The sequence below is a fragment of the Argiope bruennichi genome, chromosome X1, assembly GCF_947563725.1.
Source record: "Argiope bruennichi chromosome X1, qqArgBrue1.1, whole genome shotgun sequence".
NCBI lineage: Eukaryota > Metazoa > Arthropoda > Arachnida > Araneae > Araneidae > Argiope > Argiope bruennichi.
In genome coordinates, this window is record NC_079162.1 from 94,263,358 (window position 1) to 94,289,311 (window position 25,954).

At 29.5% G+C, this 25,954-nt stretch overlaps 1 protein-coding gene across 1 annotated transcript in view; it reads right to left on the minus strand.

Moving 5' to 3' along the window:
* Window positions 1–5,222: 5,222 nt before the first annotated feature.
* The window catches only part of LOC129958854 (paired mesoderm homeobox protein 2-like), a 33,851-nt gene continuing 13,119 nt past the window's right edge, over window positions 5,223–25,954 (minus strand). Inside the window, exons 2-3 of the mRNA XM_056071574.1 lie at window positions 23,839–24,011; window positions 5,223–6,003 (exon numbers count right to left, since the gene is read on the minus strand). Of these exons, the coding sequence (XP_055927549.1) occupies window positions 5,773–6,003; window positions 23,839–24,011 (404 nt within the window). The 3' untranslated portion in view covers window positions 5,223–5,772. The remainder of the gene's footprint in view (window positions 6,004–23,838; window positions 24,012–25,954) is intronic.

The following is a 25,954-nucleotide window of genomic DNA, read 5'->3' on the forward strand; positions in this document are numbered from 1 at the left end:
ATATGCAAGGAAAGTTCTATTTTTATTTAAGCCAAAGGATTAATCCCAAACCATACCTTGTTTAATTAAAAAATTGACATTACAGTAATTTCTAGGAAATTCATTTTTAATTAAATTTTTAAGGAGGTTGTTTGATGCTTCAATATAAGAATTTTTATTATTGCAAACCCTTTTGATCCTGTTAACTTGTGAGAAAATTAGATTTTTGAAAATTTTAGAGTTTATATTGGAATGGTAGTTACATAGTTTTGTTATTTTAAAGTTGAAATCATCCCTTTTATCGTATATACCAACTATTGTTTTATCATTAGCAATTTCGATTTTTAAATCCAGAAAGGTAGCCTCAAGTTGATTTTTATTTGTATCTTTTAGAATTAAATCTTTTGGATAGCAATTAGTAATAATATTAGTATTGTCGAAGTTAATCAAAAGTAGGTCATCAATATATCTCCACCCGTTTATTAAATTATATTTAATTATTTTTTTCTCATAGTAATGCAGGAAAATATTAGCTAAAGCACTTGAGAAAGCTGTTCCCATTGGAATGCCCTTGACTTGTTTATAAAAATTAATACCATTAAACACGTAATTTTCAGTAATATTAAAATTACATAACTGAAGCCAGTTATTTTTAGGAATGATATTTTCATTGAAATATTCGTCATATATAAAAGTGCAGACCTTTATTAATTTTTCATGAGGTAGATTAGTGTATAAATTTTCGTATTTTTTTAATTTTAGTGCTATTTTTTGTTTTTATTGTTGTTTTTGTTGTTGTATTTTTGCTTTGTTGTGGTTGATTTCTTCTGGTTTGTTGTTTTATATTTCCTTTCTGTTAAAATGGTATATCTCTTGAGCATAATTTCAGGGGATTTTCGGGTCACGAGGAATTATTATTAGACAATGTCTGTATTTCCTCACAGAAAAAATCCCTTTCTTTGAATCCCTGCCTGAGGGTGACCCTTGAAAAAGTCTTCAGGCCGGATTCTTTTTTTATATTTTTTATAATTTTTTTGGTTTAATTTTTATTTGATTTTTTGTTTTTCCTATTAGCTTGATTCTAATACTTCTGTATATATATATATATATATATATATATATATATATATAAAGGGGGAGGACACAATGATTTCTCTCAATACGCCAAATATTCGGGAGCCGCCCCTGCTCTTGCTAAACAAACGCACATCAGTGCGTGGGGGAGATTGTATTTGAAACATTTGGAGAAGAATTTGTTGCCATGAAGAATGGGCAAAGCATCTCACCTCTCTCCATACTGTGAAAGCACCTATTCGAATGACAAAACTTTGCCATATTAAAAACGAATATTTTCATGCGTTCTCTTCTAGAAACGTACTCGTGCCATGAGGTATAGTATCATTTTCGATAAACTTAAATTTAAAAGATGGAAGTTGACTTGCATGCAAGATTTAGTATTGTATCATATACAATTAAAGAGTTTAGAAAGTGAAGACAGAACAGGAGAAACTTGAAAATTATCTAGAAAAATAAAACAAATTTTAAAATTATCTAGAAAAATAAAACAAATTTTATGAATGATTGTTGGATATAAAAATCCAATAAAGGTAAACTCATAGTAATAAATCTTATGGAACTTTTCTTTATGACAAAATTTAGTTTGCGTTTTACCTTACAGAACTTTAATTTTGTTTACAACATCACTCGAGTCAAATCTGTCATTATGCCTCTTTAAAAAAGAGCAACTTTAATTAATCCAAATTTTTATCACTCCTGCTAGTTTGAATATGGGTGAAAGACAACTTCAGTTCATTAAATTATTTTTCATAAGATTCTGAAGATAAAGGCGTTGTTAAAAATTTGAAGGTAGAAGCATACAACGTTTTCTCTGAATTCAGAAACATTTGTAATTCAATACGTAAGTATAGGTGGAATGACACTTTTATTTATTTTTTGTTTGTTCATTAACATAATTTTAGAATTTCTAGTGAATTACGAACTTTGAAAATTCTTTCACGATGTAGAAAACAAGGAATTGGCGAATTTAAATGATGAAAACAATTTAAAAATGAATGCAATATTTAGTTTTGACATCGAATTGTTTGTAATATACTCCAATTAAAGATAATATTTTAACAGAAAATTCAAGGGAGCAGAGAAAAAAATTCGAATTACCGATGAATTTCGAGTATAAATGCTCTAATTAGTCATTATAATCAATAGAACCCTTTGAATAATTTCAAAGAATTGAAAAATCGTAGGGAAATATTATGATTTCCATTTTTTGCTTTCTAAAATTAGAAATAAATGAAAAATAAAAATAAATATTCCAGACTCGGTTCTTTCCAAAACTGATGCCTAGACTATCATTAGTCCTCTTTATTTTCTCTTACATTATTGGTTCAGATATGTGCGCTGTGCAGCTTCCGTCTGTTAGTTATAGGATAAACGTTGTCATAGTATTCTTTTTTTGGGCTGAGTCTAAGCGCGTTGGTTATTTTTGGTTATTTTCGAATTACCATTTAATGACGGAAAATTCGTTGCGCTTTCTTATTTTGGTGCATATAGCTGAATATATACGATTCGAAAAATTGTAATTGTCTATAGATAATAGAAGCCATTTTAGTTTAATGAAAATTAAGTACAATGTATTAAAAAAATTTCTTGAATGAAATCTTGCAGTTAGCTTATGTTTCTTCATTATGAGTATATGAATTTTCTTGCAACTGATTTCTATTGAATTTAGTATCTTTAATGTTCCTCGACTAATCGCATTAATAAGGTCATTTGATATATGTCGATTATTGAAAATAGAATTGATAGATATTTCGAAGAGTAATATATACTATCTCTGCTCATCAATACAAAATAATCTATTTTTGAAACTGTGAGTAAGAAATCGACTTTGACGAATACAAGTATTTGATTCACATGAAGTAAAATCGACATTCTTTTGGATGATGAAATATAATCTTGCCGAGTTTGAAGATTCATCAAATTTTTCTTTCGAAAAAATTTATTTCATCTAAAGGTCTGTAAATACTTGAGGAATAAAATTCACGCATCATTTTTTTTTAACACTATGATGATATTTATAAAAACGTCGCCGGCATGCAGCATAAGAAAGTAATATGTTTAGTTTTCCTTCAAATTTTGCAGATTAATGATCAAAATTTTGATGAATTGTGAAAAATTTTTTCGTGGTGTCGCACCCCGTTTTCACAGCGTTTCTGGTGGCCACATTTGCCATATCATTTCCTGGAATGCTAACTGGGAGAATCCAGTAAAATGGAATTTTCCTTCTTTCACGAATTCGTATGCCGATTCTGATTATCTGTCATATTAATTAATGCCATAAAGCTTGATTTACAATGAATTTTTTCATCCCTTCTAATTAAAGTACTTTTTAGTGGATTTTTGGTGTTACATTTGTATTTACGCAATGTTTATTTATTGTCAGATTTAATCTTAATTTATGGAATAAACATTTTAATACTTTTTATACATTTGGATGCTTTTGTATTTTTTAAAAATTTCATTTGATAACTAGCATATTATTTTATCACAACAGAAAACGTCATATTCATTTCCAACTTTTATAAGTATTGCAAGGAGGAATGTTTTGTACATTTATTCCAAAATTCTTAGGACTTACAAGGACAGGTCACGGGGTTGAAATCTGATATCGGGATGAGATTTAGTATAATGAGAGTATACATTTAGAATGTTCATTCATGAAAATATAAAAACGCAGTGGCCAACCAATTTCGAGAAAATGGTCATCAAACTTTTGGTAAAGCTTATATACTGATAACTTGATTCCCGTCCTGATGGAATGGTTGTCTAAGTAACGGTCTCGTATACGGAAGGTCAGGGTTCGAAACTGTCTAGGAATTCTTTTCTTCTTTAATAACTTTTATTCAATTCAAAATTTACAAATACTCTTAATTAATATGTTTTTAATTTTTTTCATCCAAAATAAATGTTTATTATCGAAATACATAATAATAAAATTAAAATTTTAAAAGAAAAAATTATAAATACAAATGCATTTTTTAAACAAAATAAAATTATTTAAATTTAATTAACTATTTACAGATAGTTTTGATTAATATGCTACTTATTTTTATGCAAGGATAAATGTTATATAATTAACTATGTGAACTGTATTTTACTATGCAAAATTAAAAATACTTTGAAGCATTCCTGCACAATAAACATAAACTGACATAATCAGTGGGATGCTTTATAGTTTTATTTTTCGATAATTTTGAAAAAGGGAGTGGTAGGGGAAGACAAACATCATTGATGACTTATCTATCATGATCTTTCATGTGAAATAAAAATCGAACCAGTAGTTGAGGCTGGGTTAGATTTTTCCCTTTTATTTTAAATAGATAGATTGTTGACTTAATGATAAAGTTTACTTGTCATTTATATCTTAGAAACTCTTCGAATACGGCTTTCGAAATTAATTATGGTCTATTTTTTAATATTTCCATCGGTATTTCTCCCACCCCAACATTTCATTTAGTTGTTTTTTAATCAATCGTTTCCTTTCTTACGTACATTTTCTTTAAAGAAATAGTACGTAAGAAAGGAGACATTTATATTTTCTTCAAAGAAAAAGCAAAAGGAGAAAATTCTTCGATTCGGACCGACGAGGAGACTATTAATTGTTAAATATGCCATCGGCGCAGCACTATGATATTCGTCGAAATAGATTTTGAGGCCCCTGTATATTTTAGACGACTGCCTTCACCGCCTGGGTAGAAAACCACCACTGTGGAGGGGTTGAAAGTTAATGGGAATCTTTAATACGATACATAAAGTTTTATGAATATTACTTCATATAAAATATTTTTACCAAAGAAATATTCTACAGAAAACGATTCATGAAAATGTGTATCTCTTGAACGTCAAATTATGATATTTATTGTTCAAGAATGCCTTTTACACTGCCTTCACTTCTAAAACTTCTAAGTTTGGCGCAGTTTAAAGCTTCAAAAAGGTTCAACAAAGTATGTGCATCAGTCAAATTCTGCAATATGTAAAACTGTCTTGATTTAACATATTCAATCAATAAAATAAAGAAAACATGGATAAAAATGGATTATTTTTTTATTTACCACTAATTAGCAATGCATTTTTTTTATTTTTATTTTTTACTTTGTATATGTACACATGAAATCAAAAGAAAAGAAAGTTTAAGAAACATTGACATAAAATTTAAGAAATCTTGGTATTTCATTTTCATGGAAGCGATGCAACAATTTACTTTCTTCAATTACATTAATATTGAAACTTAATGAATGAAATGGATAAAAAATTAATATAATAATTTTGTCTGTGTTTAGTGATATTTTGATCAATTATTAAACTTTTGATTACTTAAGACTTATGATACATTTAATGCTTCTGAGTATGTACAGCTTGTCAAGCCAAAGCTGTACCAAATGATGACAATGAGAATTCTTTGCTACTGTTGGGCGGATGTTAAGTAAGACCAATTCTGAAGTATTTCCGTCAAAGGCAAGATAAGATGGTATCTTTACAATGTGTACAGAAAGAAAATATTTATACATTGTAGCATCCTTAGGTATTTCGATTTGTAAAAATGATTAAGTCCATCTCTCTTTATGACTGCTGATAATATTTAACACAACTTTTAAGACGTGAAAGGGACAATGTAACACAAATGTACTGTAATTACTTTACAGGGTCTTGTTTTCTTCAACAACTAAAAGTTTTCAGTAGTTCTTTATTCCAGTCCTATTCCTAAAGCATAATACTTCAGGGATGTGCAGGATAATATTCATGTAAAGGTGGCATAGCGTAATGAAGGGTAGCCCCCGAAGTATGTCCAGTACAGTAGTTGGCAGGTGCTTTCCATGGTATAATAGCAGTGGGTCGTGGTACAACAGGTTGCTCCACACTAGGTAGAGGAGGACGGAGTTGATTTCTTTGGGCTAAAATAGTTCTCTCATTACGTCGGAATTTAGCTCGTCGATTCTGAAACCACACCTAGAAGGATAAGAAGAAAAAAAATAAGTAAATTTTTTTGACTCTGGATAATTTTGATTAGAAATCTAGAATATTTTTAATGACATTTTATATCGATTAATGAGCCTACTTTTATAAAAAGTTTCAGTGCAAGTTAAAATGCATGTTATTAAGAGATTACTTGCAAAAAATTTGGTGAAATTTCCAATAAAAAAAATAAGCGTAATTTTCAATTTAGAGAAAGATATTTCTTATCTAAAAGAAATGCATTTTTTTCCATTCCTCTGGAATTAGATAAATACAAGGACGAATTTCCAACTAAACAGCTGTCTTGAGCTGCTGATTGAACATGGGCCGCAGGCTGATTGATTAAAAAATGTTATAGCCTTGTTGTCAAATAAGTAAATTTGTAAAAGATACTAATTTTAGATTTATAAAGGAGATGTTACGCTAATATTAACACTTTGTAATTAGTCAGTTTCCTATATTTATTCTTATATTTACTTATTATTGTATTTATCAACAGCCAGAGTATGCTTACATCATACAATGTATTACAAACGTAGATACCGTTTAGTCTTATAAATAAATAAAAACTTATGCATTTTCACAAAGCTACTAAAATAAAGTATTAATTTCAAATAAATCATTAATATGTTGATCAAGTTAAAAATGTGTTGAAAAGTGAAACTAAATTTAAAAATCTATAAAAAGAGAAGCCTCATAAATTACTCAGGGTCTCAAAATTATGTATGAACTGACATAAATGCCAGCATCATTCAATTGACTTCTGATGATCGCTGATGACATTCTTCTATCTTGGAGACATAGTCTTTTTATTCTTCTGTCATCAACAGATGTGGTGCACCTTTTTCAGCTATTTCCTGCTTTGTATTTTATTGAATTTGTCTCCTGATATCGTAAACAAAACTTTCGGAATTAAGATGTAATCCCTGAACCCTTGTCTTGCAATTTCAGCATAGGAAGGACCACATTCCTGCAACACAATAATGACTATCTATTCTTTTATTTGATGTCATTGCTTCTTGACTAAATATTAGAAATATTTACAAAAATTCCACCTACATATTAATAAAATTTTTAACTTGCAATTTGATTACATAAAAAAACAGTCTTCCTTCTACAGAAAGAAGCCCAATAATTACTTGTTCAACTTTAAACATGATGACAGCTTCTGCTAACAGTTATTAACATTTGATTGGTTCCCAAAGCAAGAACAGTGATTTTTCAGGAAAGTTAGAAATTACACTCCACTTCATCATTGTGTGTGTTATTCAGACTAAAGTAAGAATAACTTTTTTTGTATTGAAATATTTCAATTTTGCTTTTTGTATTGAAATTAGCATTAAATTCATCTTCTCTAGAGTTGGTAGTAGACCAGTTATCTGTTTGGGAATCATGCACGCTACAATTAAAGGTAGATATTTTAGAAAAAATTTACTAAGTGTGCAGTTCGATTCACGAATGTTTTGTGCTTTTTCTCGTACTCCTGCGTTTTCGATTATTATGATTCAAATTTAATGAAAAAATGTTTGAATGACTTTAATGATTAAATGACTAATGACTAAAATGATTTACAATTTAATTTGAAATTGCTACTTTTGCAAATTATTTCAATATACGTTAATAGAAGGCACTTTTTAAAATTGAATGATAATCTGATGAGCAATGAAAAATACTAGGAAATCCTTTTGATCAACTGTACTGGTAAAAAATCCATTCTAATAGCTAGGGAAATAATTTCTAAGCATGAATTTCGAAAAGAAAACAAAAATTATTCGTACTCGTATAAATTCAAATCATGAAGTAGGAATGAATGAAAATGAAAAAAAAAAAAATCTATGTTATGATATATAACAAACTTTCCTCGTATTACTCCGAGTTCAAGAATTTGCAAAACCAAATTGTAATCTCTAATTCAATTCACAATTTTATCGAGGTTTTTTAAGAACTTTTGGTATAAAATTTAAAATAGAAGTTGAAAATTACAGAAGACGATCAACACTGTAAATCAATATGGAACAAAAATCTATTTTTAAAAATTCATCTTGTCCGACAACTTCTATTTCCATTTTTACTTTCTCGCATACGAAATATTATAACCGTCAAGACATTCGAACTCGAGCTTTTGACGAATCTTCAGACTTCACTGTGTTCAAAAAACACATTTTTGGTACTATGCCTGTCTCTCTCTCTCTCTCTGTGAACACGATAACTCAAAAATGGCTTTAACTAGGCTACTGAAATTTGGTATATGGAATAAGGACTAAATTTGTAAAATTCCGTTAAATTTTGAACGAAATCCATTCACATGAAGTCTGTTAGTCTAGCTGCTCGAGTACAAGATAACTCGATAACTACAAAATGCAAAAGTTAGGCAGATAAAATTTGGTATACAGGTTTAACATCTAAAATATAGATATTTATCAAATTTTAAACCAAGCGATTGGCCATCTGTCGGTCTGTGCTTTCGCATGCATGCAAACGCAATAATCAACGGAATGACTTAAATCAATGAAATTCGGCATGTTATCTTGTGACTACAACTATTGTTCCTTGTCAAATTTTGGTGTCATTCGGTTTTTGAAAAAAAAAAAAAAATCTTTTAAATCATTCACATACTTTTATGCGAGAATTCATATACTTTTATGAATCTTATTCACACCATAGATTTAGTAAAAATGTTAGATACATGCAAAGATCTATTATATTTTGAAACTATTGTTCGCTAATGCCATGCAAAGTATTTAGGACCTTACCGAAAATCCATCCTTTAATGCGGTGGTGGAGGGAATAAGATCTTAATTAGAGAGTATACAAGAAAGTTTCTTTCTTTATTTTCTATTTATGCATATGAATTGAACACATTTGTCAGGTAAACAATATTAATATTTGAGATTATAAGTGATAAACTGAATTATTGTTTATGCAACAAAGCCATGACTAAATTGACTACAAATACAACTATAGTTTCATCTATTGCTAGTGTTTCTGTGTACGGTTATATGTAATATTTATCATTTTCACTTGAAGGATTTTACTCTCATAAATTAATAAATAATTTTATTTCTTTTTACATATATTCATAATTGCTGATTTTCATGCAAAAATAAGCAAATAAAAATAAAATAAAAAATGAAAGATTCTTTCAATGAATTTTTAAAAAAAATCTATCTTTTTATTGTTTTTTCACGCCATTTCTATATTAGTTTAAGCAATGTCTTCTTAGTGTATTCTTTCTTTATGCTTTAATCTGAGGTCCGGATTTTCTGTTTACCACATTTTCTCGCGCTGATGATTGTCTTCTCGTAGCCCGAAATGCATACATGAAGTTCAGATCCTATCGACACTTCACGCTTTTGTTTATATTTTGTGACTGAAGAAAACTCGATGTCTACAACATTTTTTGTGGCCAAATCAAAATAAAATTATGTAACAAAATTGGAAAATTGCATAGCAAGTCATACAGAATTTCGTATTACATATAATTATTATACGCTTGCAAATTTTAATTCTTTTTTGAAAGGGAAATTTTTTGTATAAATTTTTCTATGTATCAGGAACACGCGATGGCCAAAATCAAGAACCAGGGTGGATCTGTTTTGAAGACAAAATTGAGAGAAATTGAGTTCGTTTAATTTACAAATATGTGCTATGCCAGCTGTGTTTGAAGACAGCAGAAAATCTTGAAATGGAATTATTTGCATGCTCTGAAATACTAGTTTTATGTTTCGAGCTTGCGAGCTGCTATTTAGACCTACTGAAGAATTTAATTATTTCGGAAGATTCAATGCTTTAATCAGACGTGAAAGTATATCTTCGTAGTTTTAAAAAAATCGTTACCTAAAATCATATTAAATGCCACCTACTTCTTGAGGAGCTAGGGCATGGTGCTATCAAGCCAAAGGATTCAAGTTCGATTTGCAGACAAGGTTTTAGGAAGAAAACAGTTTTTCTTTCTTTCTTTAATAATGAGAAGTTGAACTTTTCTTGCACTGACATATGAGTACGTAATAAAGACATTTCTGATTGTCTATGTTAGCTTTTCTTTAATTACGGTTTAGATATGTGACAACAACCATTAGCAAAGAAATGTTAATTTTCGCGCTGTTTTTCCAAAGAGCGAAATTTTAATTGCTAATCAGGACCACTTTGTTAGAGACCTTGCTTATTTGTTAAAATTTTAGGTTAATATGTTATATTTAAAGTAATTATTTATTTATAAAGAGTGTGCCTACACGATGCCTACGAAGTTTAAAAATGCCTTTATTTTCAGACACGATTTTCAGTATTCTGTGCTCTGTGATGGAGCTTGACAGACTCATTCAAATTCTTATGTATATGTCCAGTAACTTACAATTAAACGAATTCAATTTTTAGACTTGAAAAATACGATATGTAGAAAGACATTTGAAGCTGTCAATTTTCATTTTTTTTTTCAATTCAGTTCTTTTTCAAAAAATAAACTAAAATGAAATATGGAATTATCCATGCTTGCTGACTTCTTTTGTTGGCTAATGCTAACAAAATCACTCATTATTTTCCCGATTTATAAAATTACTATATTATGTGCTAGTGCCCACAGACGACCAGCTGGTTTGCCAGGAATATTGGTTATATTAGTTTTCAAATAACTCGTTTAGATATAACTCCATGTCAATGATTCCGTCAAACTGTTTGAAACTAAAGCCGTGTTCTTTTAAGTGACTTGCGTAAGTTCTGTTTATCGTGTACATGAACCTTTCTAATAGAGACAGTCCTAAAACATCATGACACTGATAGAAATAGAAATATCCGGTTCATTTAAATTTCGCAGTACAGTAGCTTTCTTATTTATCTGTCTTGTAAACTACATAGATATTACACAGCTACCATCTTCCTCAGCTTTCATAATCATAGTCATCCAATGACTTTTAAGATTTCAGAACTGTATTATAAACTTATTTCTCGAAATTTTACAGTTTTATTTCGCTGCAATTTTTCCGACGAAATAGAATATAGGAAGAAAAAGTTGGAAAAGGACAGTGTAGAATTGCAATCCTAAATTGGTCTATTTCTATTTTATCTATGAAAATAGTGAAAACTCGATTAGTTTGAACGTGTGGAGGCCAAAGTAAAAATTTATTTGTTTTATTGATTTATCGAAAAAAATTAGTTTTCAAAAATCCGAGTCTAAAATTTTAGTAAAGTAAAAGAAAATGACAATTTGCAAATTGAAAATGGCAATAAAGATTTATTTCTACTTATTAATAATTTTAATGAACGATAAACAATAAATAAATAAGCAATAAGAAATATAAATAAATAAAGTAATAATTAATAAATAAACAATAAGTAGAATTAATAAATAAAGTGCAAATACTGTGAAATCCTAAATTCACAACCAGGTGGTGCCACCAAAATTTAAGGATAAAACCAAAATTTTATTAAATTAATCGATTAGCTGACAAAAAAAAAATTCTGTAAATATTAAATTATCATTGCGAACAGACAAGTTAAAAATTTGTGAACTTTAGAACATCAAAATTAAATTTAAAAAAACAATTAAAAAATTCCACCTTCGCAAACATGAAATAAATGAAGTTTATTTTATTTTATTTTATATATTCGAAACTGATGCATATCATTGTAAGAATTTTTGAAATGCCTCACAAAATGAATAAAAATGCAAAAATATTTGGGATTACCAAAATTCATTGAAATTAAAAAAAAAAAATTTAAATGGAATTAAATTTAAATTTATTATTTTGAAAAGGTATACCATTTTAATTGTTGATAAAGCAAATCAAAAGGACTTGTTTTTATTAAAGTTTTAATCAGTCAGAATGGGCTGAGTCCCGCAAATGGAAACAGCAGCAAAGATACCGTTGATCAAGCTGTTGAAAAGCAACCATTGATCAAGGGAACTTAAAAATTTATTGCATTGCTTTTAATTTAATTTTTAACAAAAAAATTATTAATTATGATTTTAAATATCAAAATGCACTACTTTGCCGAAGTAAAATTCATTAATTTATTAATCATATAATAGGTCTTTTTTTTTTCTTGCTCCTCAATTATTTTATTGGGAATCGGTTTCTTTTGACCATGGAAGTATCAAATTTCCAGTCATGTTTCTAATACGGCACACATTATTCTAGTTAAAGGCTTTCATATTTGTTAAAGCAGTATTTATAGTTGTTAACAGTTTTATATACGTAAAACTGAATTGTCTTAATTCATTTAGCAAAACAAATATTGTTACAATAAAAATTGAATCTAAAATTGTCTATAATTGAAGCAAGACAAACATTGAATTTCTTTTAATTTATTGTTAACTCATGTTTCATTAAACACTCTTATGCAATTTGACTTGTTTCGTGTTTCTATAAATTGAATTTCGTACTTGATTTTTCTTTCGCTTTCTGAAGTGTTAGAGGATTCAGATTTTTAACACTTGCGCATTACTGATAATAATGTACTATTTTTATATTTTCAAAACTTAATTGTTAGTTATTCAGTTATTTAGTTAAATTTTTTTTATTCCTGTCAGTGGCACCACCTGGTAGCGAGTTCGGAAAATAATAAATTTCAAGGTTGAAAAGTAAAAAAAAAAAAAAAAAAAAAAAAATAATTAAAAAATTCTACTGTTTAGTACTCTACTAAAAATGTGCTTTCAATATTTTTAAAAAATTATATTTATTTTTAAATTTATATTATTATTATATTTATAAAATTTTTGAAAAACGGTTGTCGCAAGAAGCTATGCTGTAGCTAGATGTTTAGCGAAAATAAGTTTTATATCTGCTTGCTTGAAAAAAAGGTAAAATAAATGTTCTGTACATGTAGTTATTTGTTGTGGGAAGTAAAGAATGCAAAAAATATCATTATTTTGTTATTCGAAATGAGTCGCGCTCCTTTGTTGCGCAACAAGAACTTCCCTCTGCTATCTTAACTCACAATGATTGAATAGCTTCATTGCTGGTTTCTTTTCTCGCTAAACAAATAAGAATCACAAGAAGGGGAGAAAAGCAGATGAAGAACTGGGCACCTTTTCCCCCTCTTTCTGAGAACTTTCCGACAGTCTTTTCTAAGCGGATATTATTTTTAAAAGCTCGTAAGTGCTAATCTAAGTGGTCTTTGGCGTTGACCTTATCCTTTAGATCTGATTCAAAGGGATAATTAGGGGGTGGGAATCCATTTGGCGCCAGTGAAGCCTATCAGGCCATCTGGGGTGTACGTCTAATGAAGGGTCCTCCTTTCCCTCCTCCTGTACCGGAAGCTCATGGAAACACAAACTTTGCAAGAGTTGATCATCTGTGTCATCTTTCATTGCCCTTTCCTTTGCTTTTTTATTTCCCTTCTTCCTTTTCGTAGTTTGTTTTTTGTTTGCTTACATTCGAAATATCATTGTTTTGAATGGAGAGTTAAACGCTTCTCGCTTAAAAGATTGTCACTTAACTAAGCTCGCAAATGCCGACTCGGGCAAAAAATTCTGTGTCTAGGATCTCTCCCTGCTCCACCCCCTTTTTTTAACTTCAGAGATTTTTTATAAAAGTTTGATTACTGTACAGCATTTAATTTTTCAATTCAATACACAGCAATGTGGTATCAAATGTATATTTCTTTTAAACTGAATTACACCGACGTTTTATGTTTCGTGTTTTTTTTTCTTTTACCGGACGTCATGTCTATATATTTTTTCGTCTTCTTCAAGATGCCCATTGGAATCATGATTTAAATTTGTGTAGTGTCTTTGGCAGAAAAGGAAAATATATCTCATCTAACATTGGATTACACAAACATCTTATGTCGTTCGGCGGCATCATGTCTTTTTTTCCCCCTTCTTTAAAATGTCTAAAGGAATTCAAAATTAAATTTGTGTGGAGCATTTGGCTTGCTGGACTTTCTTTCTGGACTTCGTTGTATTTTTCATTTTAACTGTAATTTTAACAGCATGTTCACAAATATCGTATTAGAATAAAATCACTTTTAAAGAAAGAGAATAAGATATACAGAATCCACGACACCTTTTCCATATAATGCCTAATTTTTTTTTATTATCGATATCTACAATGCCAATCAGGCGCAACTTCGAAACAATAAATCTTAATCATTAGTTATTTTGCAGGATGTTATAAAATTATTAGAAATCTAGCTCACTCATGTAAATATTTCCTTACTCTCTAGAATACAATACTTTCTATTTTGGAAACATTAAACTAATATCGTAGGTGTACTACTAAATATGGGTTAAGTCAAAAGAAAAAGAAAAATGGATTAATGTGTTCTTGTTCTTTTAAAATGTCATAACTGGAGCAGAAAAAATAGCTGTATAATGCCCCCTCCCCCTCCTTTTACGCATTTTTATTCTAATAAAGGGGTTATCCCCTCCCCTTGGATAAAATTGTGGACCTTAGGCAAAGTCGTGAAAGCCACGAGTGCTAGATTTTTGTTGTTACACTCAAGAGAGTTGTACCAGCAATTATGTATTTATTATTAAAACCCAGCACTTATGTATTTACTGCATGTCACTGGCGAGTAATACCTGTTAAGATCGATTTTTGGCATGAATTTAACGCTTTTATTGAATTTAGCTTACGGTGTTTTTTTCTGGCAATTTATTGCCGATATACTTTTATATAAGCAAGTGCCAAGAAATCGAATGTGTGTTTTAACTTACCTTTTTTCCGACCAACTAAATCCAATATTTGACATACAATTTTATTCATAAGCTCATATTCCAAATTTCATATATAAATAAGTACCGGCGTTTTTGAATGACCACTTTTACATGCCTAAGAAAGAACTAACCAACAGATAATCAATCTTTTGACGGATTTGGTTTCAAATTTGATACCTATCGGCATATAAAATCTAAATCTGGGCATCAAATTTTATTTATCTAGCCTTTTATGTTACGTAGTTACTATTTTTAGACAGCCGGACAGATAAGCTTTTGAATGAATTTCAATCAAAATTTTTAATAGAAATGTACAAATTTAATCCTAATTCCACATACCGAATTGCAGCAATCTAGCTAAAATCGTTTTTGAATTATCATATTCACAGACAGATATGATGCCGAAAATATATTTTTCGGACTCTAAGAGGTCTGAAACACGAAGTTTCGTCAAATTCTCCAGTTCCAGTTTTTGACAATTACAATACTTTCCCCCCGTATACTTTTTATATGAGAAACTAAAAATTATGCATATCAATATTCGTACAGTATTTATTGTATACTGACGAGACATTTATATATATGATATTTTCTGTTCCAGAAATGACATTTTAAATCAACAAGAACATATTTACTCGTTTTTCTTTCTTTCTTTCTTTTCTTTTTTTTCCCCTCTTTTTTTCTTCTTTTTTTTCTTTTTTTTTTTTTCTGCTTGGTCATTTTCATCACCGAACCGATGATATTATTATTGATTTATAAGGAGAACTTTATTATTGTCTTGAGAAATTTATTTCCCAAATTATTATTTTTTGTAACTTTATTTCAATCATCTTTTCTTTTTGATTAATGCATTTTAGATTCATTAATCACCGTAATTTTTAATATTTAATTGTTATTCTTATCTTTATTAATATTTAATTGCTTTTTCTCGAGCCTTATAACGTCCATCTTCTAGGCATTTAAAAATGCTTTCCGGTAGGAGAGTGTGTTTCTGATGTAAATACGCCAAGAGGAATAAAAGAAGTTACTATGCGGTTACAAAAATAGCGCCAATTGAAAAAAAATTAGATAGTTAATGAAGTCAACACGTAATATATCATAACTTGATAAACAACTGCCTTCTCTTACTGATCTTATAATTACACTTCTTTTAAGTTTGTGACAGTTTTTTAATATATTGTGCGTTATGAAATGATGGAAATAAAATAATGCTCTTTAAGAATTAGTTACAGAGATGATAAGTAAGTAAAATTTCCAAACAAAGAAGATAAGTTTTTATTAAAAGAATGAAAGAGGCATAAAATTTCAATATCGGAAAAAATAAGAATTGCACATTCTAATAGTCCATTCATTTCTTGATAGAAATGTTTGGACTAAATTGATCATTTTTTAATCTATATTTCAAACTCCTTATTGATTGATATATCTATGGAATTTCCCTAGTGAACCTCTCAAGATAAATATCTTTGTGATTACGATATTCAGATGTTCGACTTATATAATAGTATAATGAGAGGTGTGCAAGGGTGGCACTGATGTCCTCAGGCCTGTCATAGCGGACGCTACAAGTACAAAATATTATAATTTATTTTCCAAGTATCTAAAATCAAATGGCACCAGGGGAAAAATAAAATACGATGCGAGGCGTAGAATTGACTCTTGCTACGCCATTGTACCAATAATAATTTAATAATTATCTGTAATTCAGTATGTAAAAGTAATCTTTCTGCATTTTTATTACTCTAAAGATTTTGATTAAATTTCTTTCGAATTAAGGCTGCATAAGTGAAATATAATGAGCACTTTCTTTCTCGCAATAATAAGTTAAACCTCGTGGTAAAAAAAGAAGAAAGAAAAGGAAACATTTTTATTAATTACATTACTTCTGGGATTATTTCTTACTGCTTGCGAGGCTCATTCTTTTATATATTACGAATATTTCATTATTCGTATGTTAGATTTATTAAACTGCAATCAAAAACTCCATTCCACAAACTTCTTAAACTTTTCCGAATGTTGATAAAGTTTTGACTCAAAATATTTTTCCCGACTTCTAAGCAAACATTTCCATAAGAAAACGAAACTCATGAATAAAATATTTGATAATTAACGACGAAAGTTATTTAGTAATGTTTATAATAAATTATAATGAAATTTCTTCATCAAGGTAACTTGTTAAATGACTTTTCTTACTAATATTGACAAAATGGTCAAAAGCAAGTAGAATGGTCACAGAATAGGCCTACCTGTTTAAAGCTTCCTTGTTGGGAAGCATTTACTGCTAAATTAAAGAACGGAATAAACAAAATCTTATATGCAGATTATGGAAAGTTAAAGAAAATAAATGCTGCAAGAAAAAAAAAAGCTTTCCTCCCAAATGACGATGTCATATCTTTTATACCGGGAAGGTTCACACAGTGAAAATGTTGCACTTAGCTTTGGCGACTTTTATATTGCTTAATAAAAGATTCTGAGAGTTGCTTAATACATATTTTCTGCGAGTTGCATAATGATTAAGATTCCCATCTACGCAGCTTTTACCGCTCGAAAAATAAATGAAATTTTGCATAATCTATTTTTTTTCTGACCATTGTAATTATTGATACATTTTCAGTTCCATCAGTGCTAAAATCTCTTTTATCGGTGAATTTCATTATTATTATTCAGGATCTATCTTTGTATGACCTCAACACTCTATACATAAAATGTAGTTTTATTTCGTTCATTGGTTTTAGTTGCAGAAGCTCCCAAAGAGGGAAAGTTATTTTCTGACCATTATGCTCTGGGTGCCCAGACTATTAGTATCTAAAAATTATGGCCCCTTATTACAGAACTACCCATAAGAATATAACTGACTGTTCCACCGTGGACTGGAAACCCCTCCGAGATTTTTTGGCTCTAGACTGTTAAAAAATACATGTGTAAAGTAATCAGTAATCGGCAGGAAGGAAAATACCTGTTCAAAGAGCTGCTTTAGAAAAGATTTATTTTTAATTTAATTTTAATTAATTAAAATTCATTTAAATACTTTTTTTCATTTATTTTTAGTTTTATTAGTAAAGATAAGATTTCATTAGTAAAGTAACTTTGCTGTTAAACGCTGGTTTCCTGTTCCCACAGGATGGAACTCCATTATGATATCACAGACACGTTACCGCGATTTTGAATATGACATTTTCTGGAAATTTGATTGGAAGAAGGGGCCCAACTGCCTGGCTACAGAAATAATCGGATTTGACTTCTGAAGACTTTTTTTGTTTGGAGTTTTATTAAATACGTTACAGATGAACAAAAATTGAAACACTCAACGAGTTGAAGACGCATATCATCAAGCAAATCGGCTAATGATTCTTGATATGCTATGAAACATTTGGAAAGAATTGGATTACCTTTAGACATTCACCGAAATTACTTATATTAAAACTTGGTGAGATGTTCTTTCTATTTAAATATTTTTTTAAAAAAATTCTAAGGGGTAGTTCTGTAATAATACTGCCGCATTGAAAAAAGGCAGTCGACTGTCCATGGTCGAATGGTCATAGCACTGATTTCATAATCAAGAGATTGTAAATTCGAATCTCGCTAGAGACAGTGCAATTCACAGTTCATGTGAATATTTAATTCCTTGATTTTATGTTTCCCTTTATTTCATGTTCCAGAAGATTCTGGACATTTCTTTATTTTACCTGACAAGTGTTCTGGACTTTTCTTACTGTCTCCAGAAAAGTATTCTGGAACTTTCCCTGCTAGTATAAAAGCAGAAGATTTGTCAGTCACTGTGTTCTCAGTTGAGAATTGAGTTAATAAATTAGTTTAGCTCTACTTCTTGTGTGTGTCATTGCGTTCCACGCTAAAGTATCTACGTGACAATATACCATAACTTTCATGTCGAATACCTTATATTTATCTACCCTACGTTTGAGATGAAGACACGTAAATTAAGAAGCACTTTGAGAACTGAGCACTTGAATTAAGAAGCATCAATTTTGAATAAAAAAGTTTCAAACATCTGAGATATTTGAAAGAGTAATCAATAAAGAAAAACACCAGAAGAAGAAGGACTTTTCCGGTTCGGTAGTTGTTTGAGTAAGAACTACGAAAGAAAGAAATTAAAACAATAAACAAACTATTATTTTCGACAATGACGATTGTGAAAGATGTTACTAGATTTAATTTTAAAAATCTTAAAAGATATTTAGATAGCAATTATTTTTATAGCTCATTGAATAGGAAAAATAATGAGAAAATATAAAAACGAAATTTATGCGATATTGGAGTTATTTTTAATTTAATTTTTGACAATTCACTGAAAATCTATAAAGAACGTAATCATCATTAAATCAATATTAGTAAAGAAGTTGCCTGAATTTCCAGATGTCTTTATACTCCCTTTTATGTAGTTTTTTTTCCAGCGATTATCTATAAAATAATTTTTATTAATTTTAGCAAGGAGTTTTACTAATTTGAATACAAATTAATAACTCACAAAACAAATCAATCTGAAATATTCTTTTAACTTTTTCCAGATATTTTTATGGTTAGCTGATCCATCAATTGATTATTTATTAACTTGATTGCTTTTGATCTAGTGATCTTAATGCTATTGTGGTCGACTTTATGCTATCTGTCTGCATTTTCTAGCCAAATACTCCTTACTACTTTTTATCCCATAATGATTCTGCTCAGAATTACGTTACAGAAACACGCCTTACGTTGAAATCAAAGATGCTTAAAAGAATTATGCTTGTTTTAGGATAGGAAAAGTCAGAGACATGACATTTCCTCCGTTTACATGAGCTAAAATGATATGTGGGACATAAAACTATATCTTGGTTTGTTCATTTGGTCTTACTTGATAAATGTCTCACTGGCGAAATGGCTCCGCACAAAACTGGCTTTTTTTTTTAAAACTACGATGCCAGAATGAGTCTGGAATGGAAGGAGGGAATTTTTTCCCCTGGCTTTCTGTCATATCATCAATAAAGACTCATCAATCTCGAATTGCAGTGTTATTTCTTTTACTTCTTAATGAAACCAACCAAAGGGAGCAAGTTTTAAATTAAATTAGAAACTGCTTCCTTAAATTAACTATAATTCTACATTTATTCTCTGGTTCCATCTGGGAATGATAATACTACAGATTAGACAACAAATTAAAGTTATCTACAGACTCAAGCCAAGCTACTACAAATCAAATATATGGTACTGATTTTTTTTTCTCCTTTCATATTCTTTTGAAGCCAAGCGACAGCTATTACGGGCAGACCTCGTAATTTTGAATCATGATCAGATATGAAGGACGACGCTTGATTCTTCCTTTCCCCTTCCCCCCAACCCCTCAAACACAACACAGGATAGTTTAACGAATATATTTCATGCTGTATCATAGAATGTTGCATTTTGATCGTAGTTAATGTGCATTTATTTTTTCATTTAGTTTCCTTATTTTCTGCTGTTGATAAGACGTTTAGCACGAGGAAAGTAGTTAACATTATTGATGATAATATAAATAATGAACCGACTGTAACTAGATGTTGCCATCACTACAGACATTCTAAAAAATTAGCTATCATAGGAAGTATTATAGAAGGAAATAAAATTTTGCCGTATACTTGAAAAAAACATTCCATGATAATATAAGATGATATGTTGAAGGGCGTTTTGCTGAGCATTGCTACATCAAAATCCCTATTTTATCTGCTTTATAAGAAAGTACTGCAAAGGGATTTTTTTTAAAAAAAATTCAAAATCAATTTCGGAAAGTATAATGGGTTTTGATTATTCTGTCATTTCACTGAATGTAAGACACACGGTTATTTAATCTTCTTTACAAAATATAATCCTAGATGAACCTGGATTTTTCTCACTATGTAATCATTTCTATATGCAATAAAATAAATAATGCTTCTAATTCACTTTAACTTTTCTGAAAATTTTTGTTCGGAATTTAAAAAGGTGAAATCATTTTCGACAATCTGGGGTATATTTTCAAATTTCGAACTAACCAAAGCCCAAAACAAGAATAAATTTAAAAGCATATCAGATAGAATTTTGTGGTGGATTTTGGACAAATACACTACAAAATTCAGACTCAATGTGTCCTGCTGATTTGGAATGCAAGTGTTCAAATGCTAACTTTTAAATGGTTTACAGTATTCAAATCCAGTTTTCCACAGTTTTTCCAGTATGGTTTACAGTATTCAAATCCAGTTTTCCACAGTTTTTCCAGTATGGTTTACAGTATTCAAATCCAGTTTTCCACAGTTTTTCCAGTATGGTTTACAGCACTCAAATTCGGTTTTCCATTCAAATCCAAATTTCCACAGACTTGAAATATGCCGAACATACAGGTTACATGCATATATTTTACAACGTATTGCAATATTTGAGGTTTGTGTTCCCGCCGTATATAAGTGCTTATCCGTGAGGATCAGCGCGGATTTAAATTTCAAGCTAATGGGACAATGGAACATATTCTCAAAAAAAAAAAAAAAAAAAAAAACCGACAAGCATTTGACAGTGCTTTGATTGAGTTCTCTTTCTGTTTGGGGGACCCTCAGACTGGTAGTTGGTGCATGTGATGAGGCACAGGGTTCTCTCTCTAGTAAAAAAGTGCTAATAAAGCGCTGCCTTTAGGGGGGAAGGCGTGAAGAACCAGGCAAACGGCGTGGAATGACTGTTGAAAGGGAATTGAGTTTATCTGATGGGCGCGAAACGGAATCCCAGTGATAACGGATTGGACTCGCTTGCGGTCGGGGCAGATGAGGCGGTTTTGATAGCATCTGGGATGGCGTCGCTCAGCGCCATTGCGAGCAATTAGTGGCTCCCAGCCAAAAGCATACATCGGCAAAGAAAAAAACGAGACAGATGGGAGGTCGTTTCGGAGATTCACATGGAAGTTTTGCGGCATCAGGTTCTCTAATTTTTAACATCGTTCCCTTTTTGCTAATCACTTCGAGGGAATGTGTAGTATTCGGTTATTAACATTTTCGAGTCACAGTTCGTGCTATAGTAATTGGGAAGGGTGGGGTGGGGTTATCACTCATTAGATTTTCATATAACATGACGAGATCACGAGAGAGTGATGTCGGAAGGAAATTTGCAATCTTGTTAAAAAATTAATTCATTTGAATCAAATTATCTGGTAAGAAATTATTTGTGTTGCAGATGAGTGAGTGAGAAGAGTCTAGTTATTTACATTTTGGAGTGTCAGAGAATATTTTCATTTGAATCTGAAGTTTTTGATCTTTCGTGTCAGCAATGTACTATTTTGAGAAAGGCATACATAGTTTTATTTATCTAGTTCATATAACATTGTGAAATCATGTAATCATGTAGACAGTGAGTGTTCAGTGTCGTTTAAAATTAATTCATTTCCATCAAATTAGTTTTTTTTCTTCCTTCTAATAGTTAGTAAGAGCGGATTTTTTTTTTTTTTTTTTTTTTTTTTTTTTTTTTGTCTATTAGGAGTTTGAAAAGGTGAATATAACAAATACAACATGGTGAAATCTTTTAATGTGTCAATGCAACATAATTTCAACACAGTTTAAAACTGAATTGAATTTAGATTCTATAAATTAATTTAGTTTTGTTTAGTAATTTGAATATAATTATTCATTTCTGTGACACAGAAATTATTGCAAACAGATTTCTTTCAAGCTTAATTAACCACATAATAATATAACGATGCATTCTTTATGCTTAACATTTCTTTTAAGTCGAAATGTTTGGTAATAGTGTAAAAACTGTCTTTAATGATAATGAAAGTTTAAATTTGCTGCTTTAACAGGCCAAAGGATTTCTGCTGTGTTAAATTTGAAAAGGGAGGAAAATTTTGCATGATTTCTCTACAGTCTTAAAGTGCTCCGCGTTGTTTTACTTTCAACAATTTTTTGATAAGTTAATGTAATATTTTAAAAAAAAGATACTATTTTTAATGGGTTCAAACCTAATTCCATTATCCTCCTAACTTCCATTATATTTTGTTTGGTAATGTAGGCACACAAAAGAATTTTTAACATTCAAATACAAATTAAAATTTTCCGATGCCGCTTGCTGTAACTAATGAACAACTGGAAGCTATTATAGCTATAATAATAATTTTTACATTAAATGCATGGAAGAAAATTGATAATAACCAAAAGTATTAAATGTGTTTTATTGTAATCAAGGTAACAAAATTATCTAATAAAAAATTCAAGTTCAACGATTGCAAAATAGATTTTATTCTATTTTTACAATGTTTGTCGATGTAAGTTTAGGAGGGCTATACTGGTTCGAATTTTTCATCAAATTACCTCTTTCTATGTATTTTGTTGTTGTTTTTTTGAAAAAGTAGCTACTCATTACTTATTTGTTGTAAGTGAAGATAGTTTACAGCCCATCAGAGTTAAGAGTATATTTAAGCAAAATGAAAAATATTTACATTACAAATGATAACATTGTCCATATGTGTAAATATCGAAAATAAAATAAATTATAATCTATGTAATTTTGTGAATTCATTTTCGAACGGAGATTGAAATTGTTTGATTTTGATATTATTATCTTTTGCATCATTTTGGGTATAATCGAATGTCATAGAATTGCAAGTCATTGGATTTTATCATAGAATTAATTAAAAAGAAAAGCTTCGTTGTCCTAATTCTTTTATTTAAAATAGAAAAAAAAATCTGAATAGCGGAATAAATATTTCAGTATTTTTCGTAGAATTTTGTATTTCTGAACTCTGTGACCTTTTTTCTTTAAAGATTGCACGATAACTACAATAAGTTCACATCAAAAGCTATTATCAATTTAAAATTACCATCATTAAACCAGAAAGTGACCATATATTATCATAAAATCAGCATATAAATATTGCATCATTCCTTGTTTCTAATATTTCACTTTACATGCCACAATTGATTTCTCTAATATTACTAAGGAAAAACAACAATTTCCCATAAAGAATAGTCCATAATTTAGCGGTTTCATTTATAAAGTCACACATTCGAACCATTCAAGCATTTTAGTTCCACTTAAATCCGGCTTTTAAATTCTGAATGATAAGCTGAATCAAAAATTCATTTTGTAATACAATTCCACGACAATTTATATTCGAAAGGGATATAAAATATTCTCTTGCTTATCCTAATTAATAGCATTTTACTAAAATTTGTAATTCTACATACTTGTACCCTAGCTTCACTCAGGTTAACTTTTCTGGCTAATTCTTCTCTCACAAAAGCATCAGGATAATGAGTCCTTTCAAAAATTTTTTCTAAAGCATTCAGCTGCTGTGTTGTGAAAGTAGTTCTGTTTCTTCTCGGCTTTTTCCTGCTATTCTCTCCTTCGCCCGTTTCATCTACAAGAAAAAGAAAAAAGAAAATTGCTGTCAACATTTTATTTCAATGCTTTTAAAAATATTAGTTCGCGTTCTTACAAAAGAAATTCATATTCTTGAACTAGTTTGAAAGTTGGACATTTCTATTGTATCACGCATATTTTTAAATTTAAAAATAAAGTTATTAATTCTTACACTATTATTCAATATAAAAACTATATGCAAATACACTTAGTTCCAATTACCGTTTTGTGAATTCTGGATTCACTATCGAAATTTATACCTGATTGCGTGTAATCTATCTTCCAAAATCATACCAACAGTAATCTGTTTCAGAATAGACTAAAACAATGCCATTTTGTTAAGATGAAGATTTAGAATTTTCAGCTGTAATGCTTTATGTATCTATATATGAAAATAATTTGTAGTTGGTTACTTATTATTTAACTTCGACCAGTTACAGATCATTTAAAAATAATCACAGCAGTAGTCATCTTTTTAACTTATGTAAACATACTTCTACTTATGGATAGTTTTTACAAATATCGATGTTTCAGAGGTTAAACTAAACTGTATGTAAGTTGGAAAAGAATTCCATTCAGCATTAACTAGAAAGAAGTTAGAACCTACCAAAATATTTTGACTCATTCGGCTTAAATAACCATTCAGGGTGAAATATGGGAATATTTTACTTGCCGAATATTTATCCCGGGGACGATTGCATAAGATTAAAAGAGGCTTTGTATTTTTATATACTCTAACCTAAACAAAAAATTCTGTATCTACCTGTAATTCATGCATTGATACAACTGTTATTCTAATTACTATGTGCTCTTATAAACAATTGCAAATATATAATCATTATAATAACTATATCGAATTACTTTTTGTAATTTTTACATAGAGACATTTCACAGAATAATTAACATTCTGTACCAGAATAATATCAATTCCTTCTTTATTTTATATAATTATTTAATACATAATGCCCTTATTAATTCAATTTTAAAGTGGATATTTTCTGAAATAAGATCCATAGGAAAAGATGTGCCGGAATTCAAACTACTAAAATGTATCAATAGTAAAATTTTGAAAGCGAAAGGAAATTTTGGAGAAATATCCACAATGCAATTATGCATATTGCCAGTTTATTAAATTATACTTTTAATGTCTTTCATATTGAGAAACTATTCAAGGCACAAATATTAATTTCATAAAATTGGTACTCTGGTGACAACTAAGTCATGAAAGAACAAAAGCCCTAAAAAGAAATATAGTTCGCCTAAAATGCGTTTAGAATAAAAAACACGTAGTTATTTTTTTTTATTATTGAATGTACACATTTTGTCAAACATCCAGTTTTTCACATTAGTTATTTACGAATCTGAATCTGAATTTATCTACGAATTTCTTGAAGTGCAGTTATTCAATTAAAAACTTAATGATTTGGATTAAGGCTTAACAATGAAAAATGCGTCATGGAATTGAAGCGAAAAATAGCGTGTGTTTCTGCCATAAAAAACGGAATTCCCTATAGGAAGAAAAGGCATAAATATTTTATTTATTGTTTAAAAATATTTTTAAAAATAAAAGAGTAAGCTGCTGACAAATTCATTACTGACAGGCTGAAAATTTTCATTTTGCTGCTTAACCAAACTGACGAGTCAAGTTAATGAGAATAATTTGGCAGATAAAAAAAAAGGTTTCTTAAAAAAAGTCGATTGATTTCGATAAATCAATCAGTCAAAAAAAAAAAAAAAAAAAAAAAAAAAAATTGATTTCAATAAATGAAAGTCACATTTTGACCGTCTTTCATTTATTTTGCTGATCACTATAAAAATATTTTGTAAATTGTTAAATATAGCTTACAATTGTGGCTACTTTTAGACATTCGAAGCGATAATAGGGAAAAATATAAAGTATGCACACTCACAACATTATTGATACACTTTGGTCAACAAGTA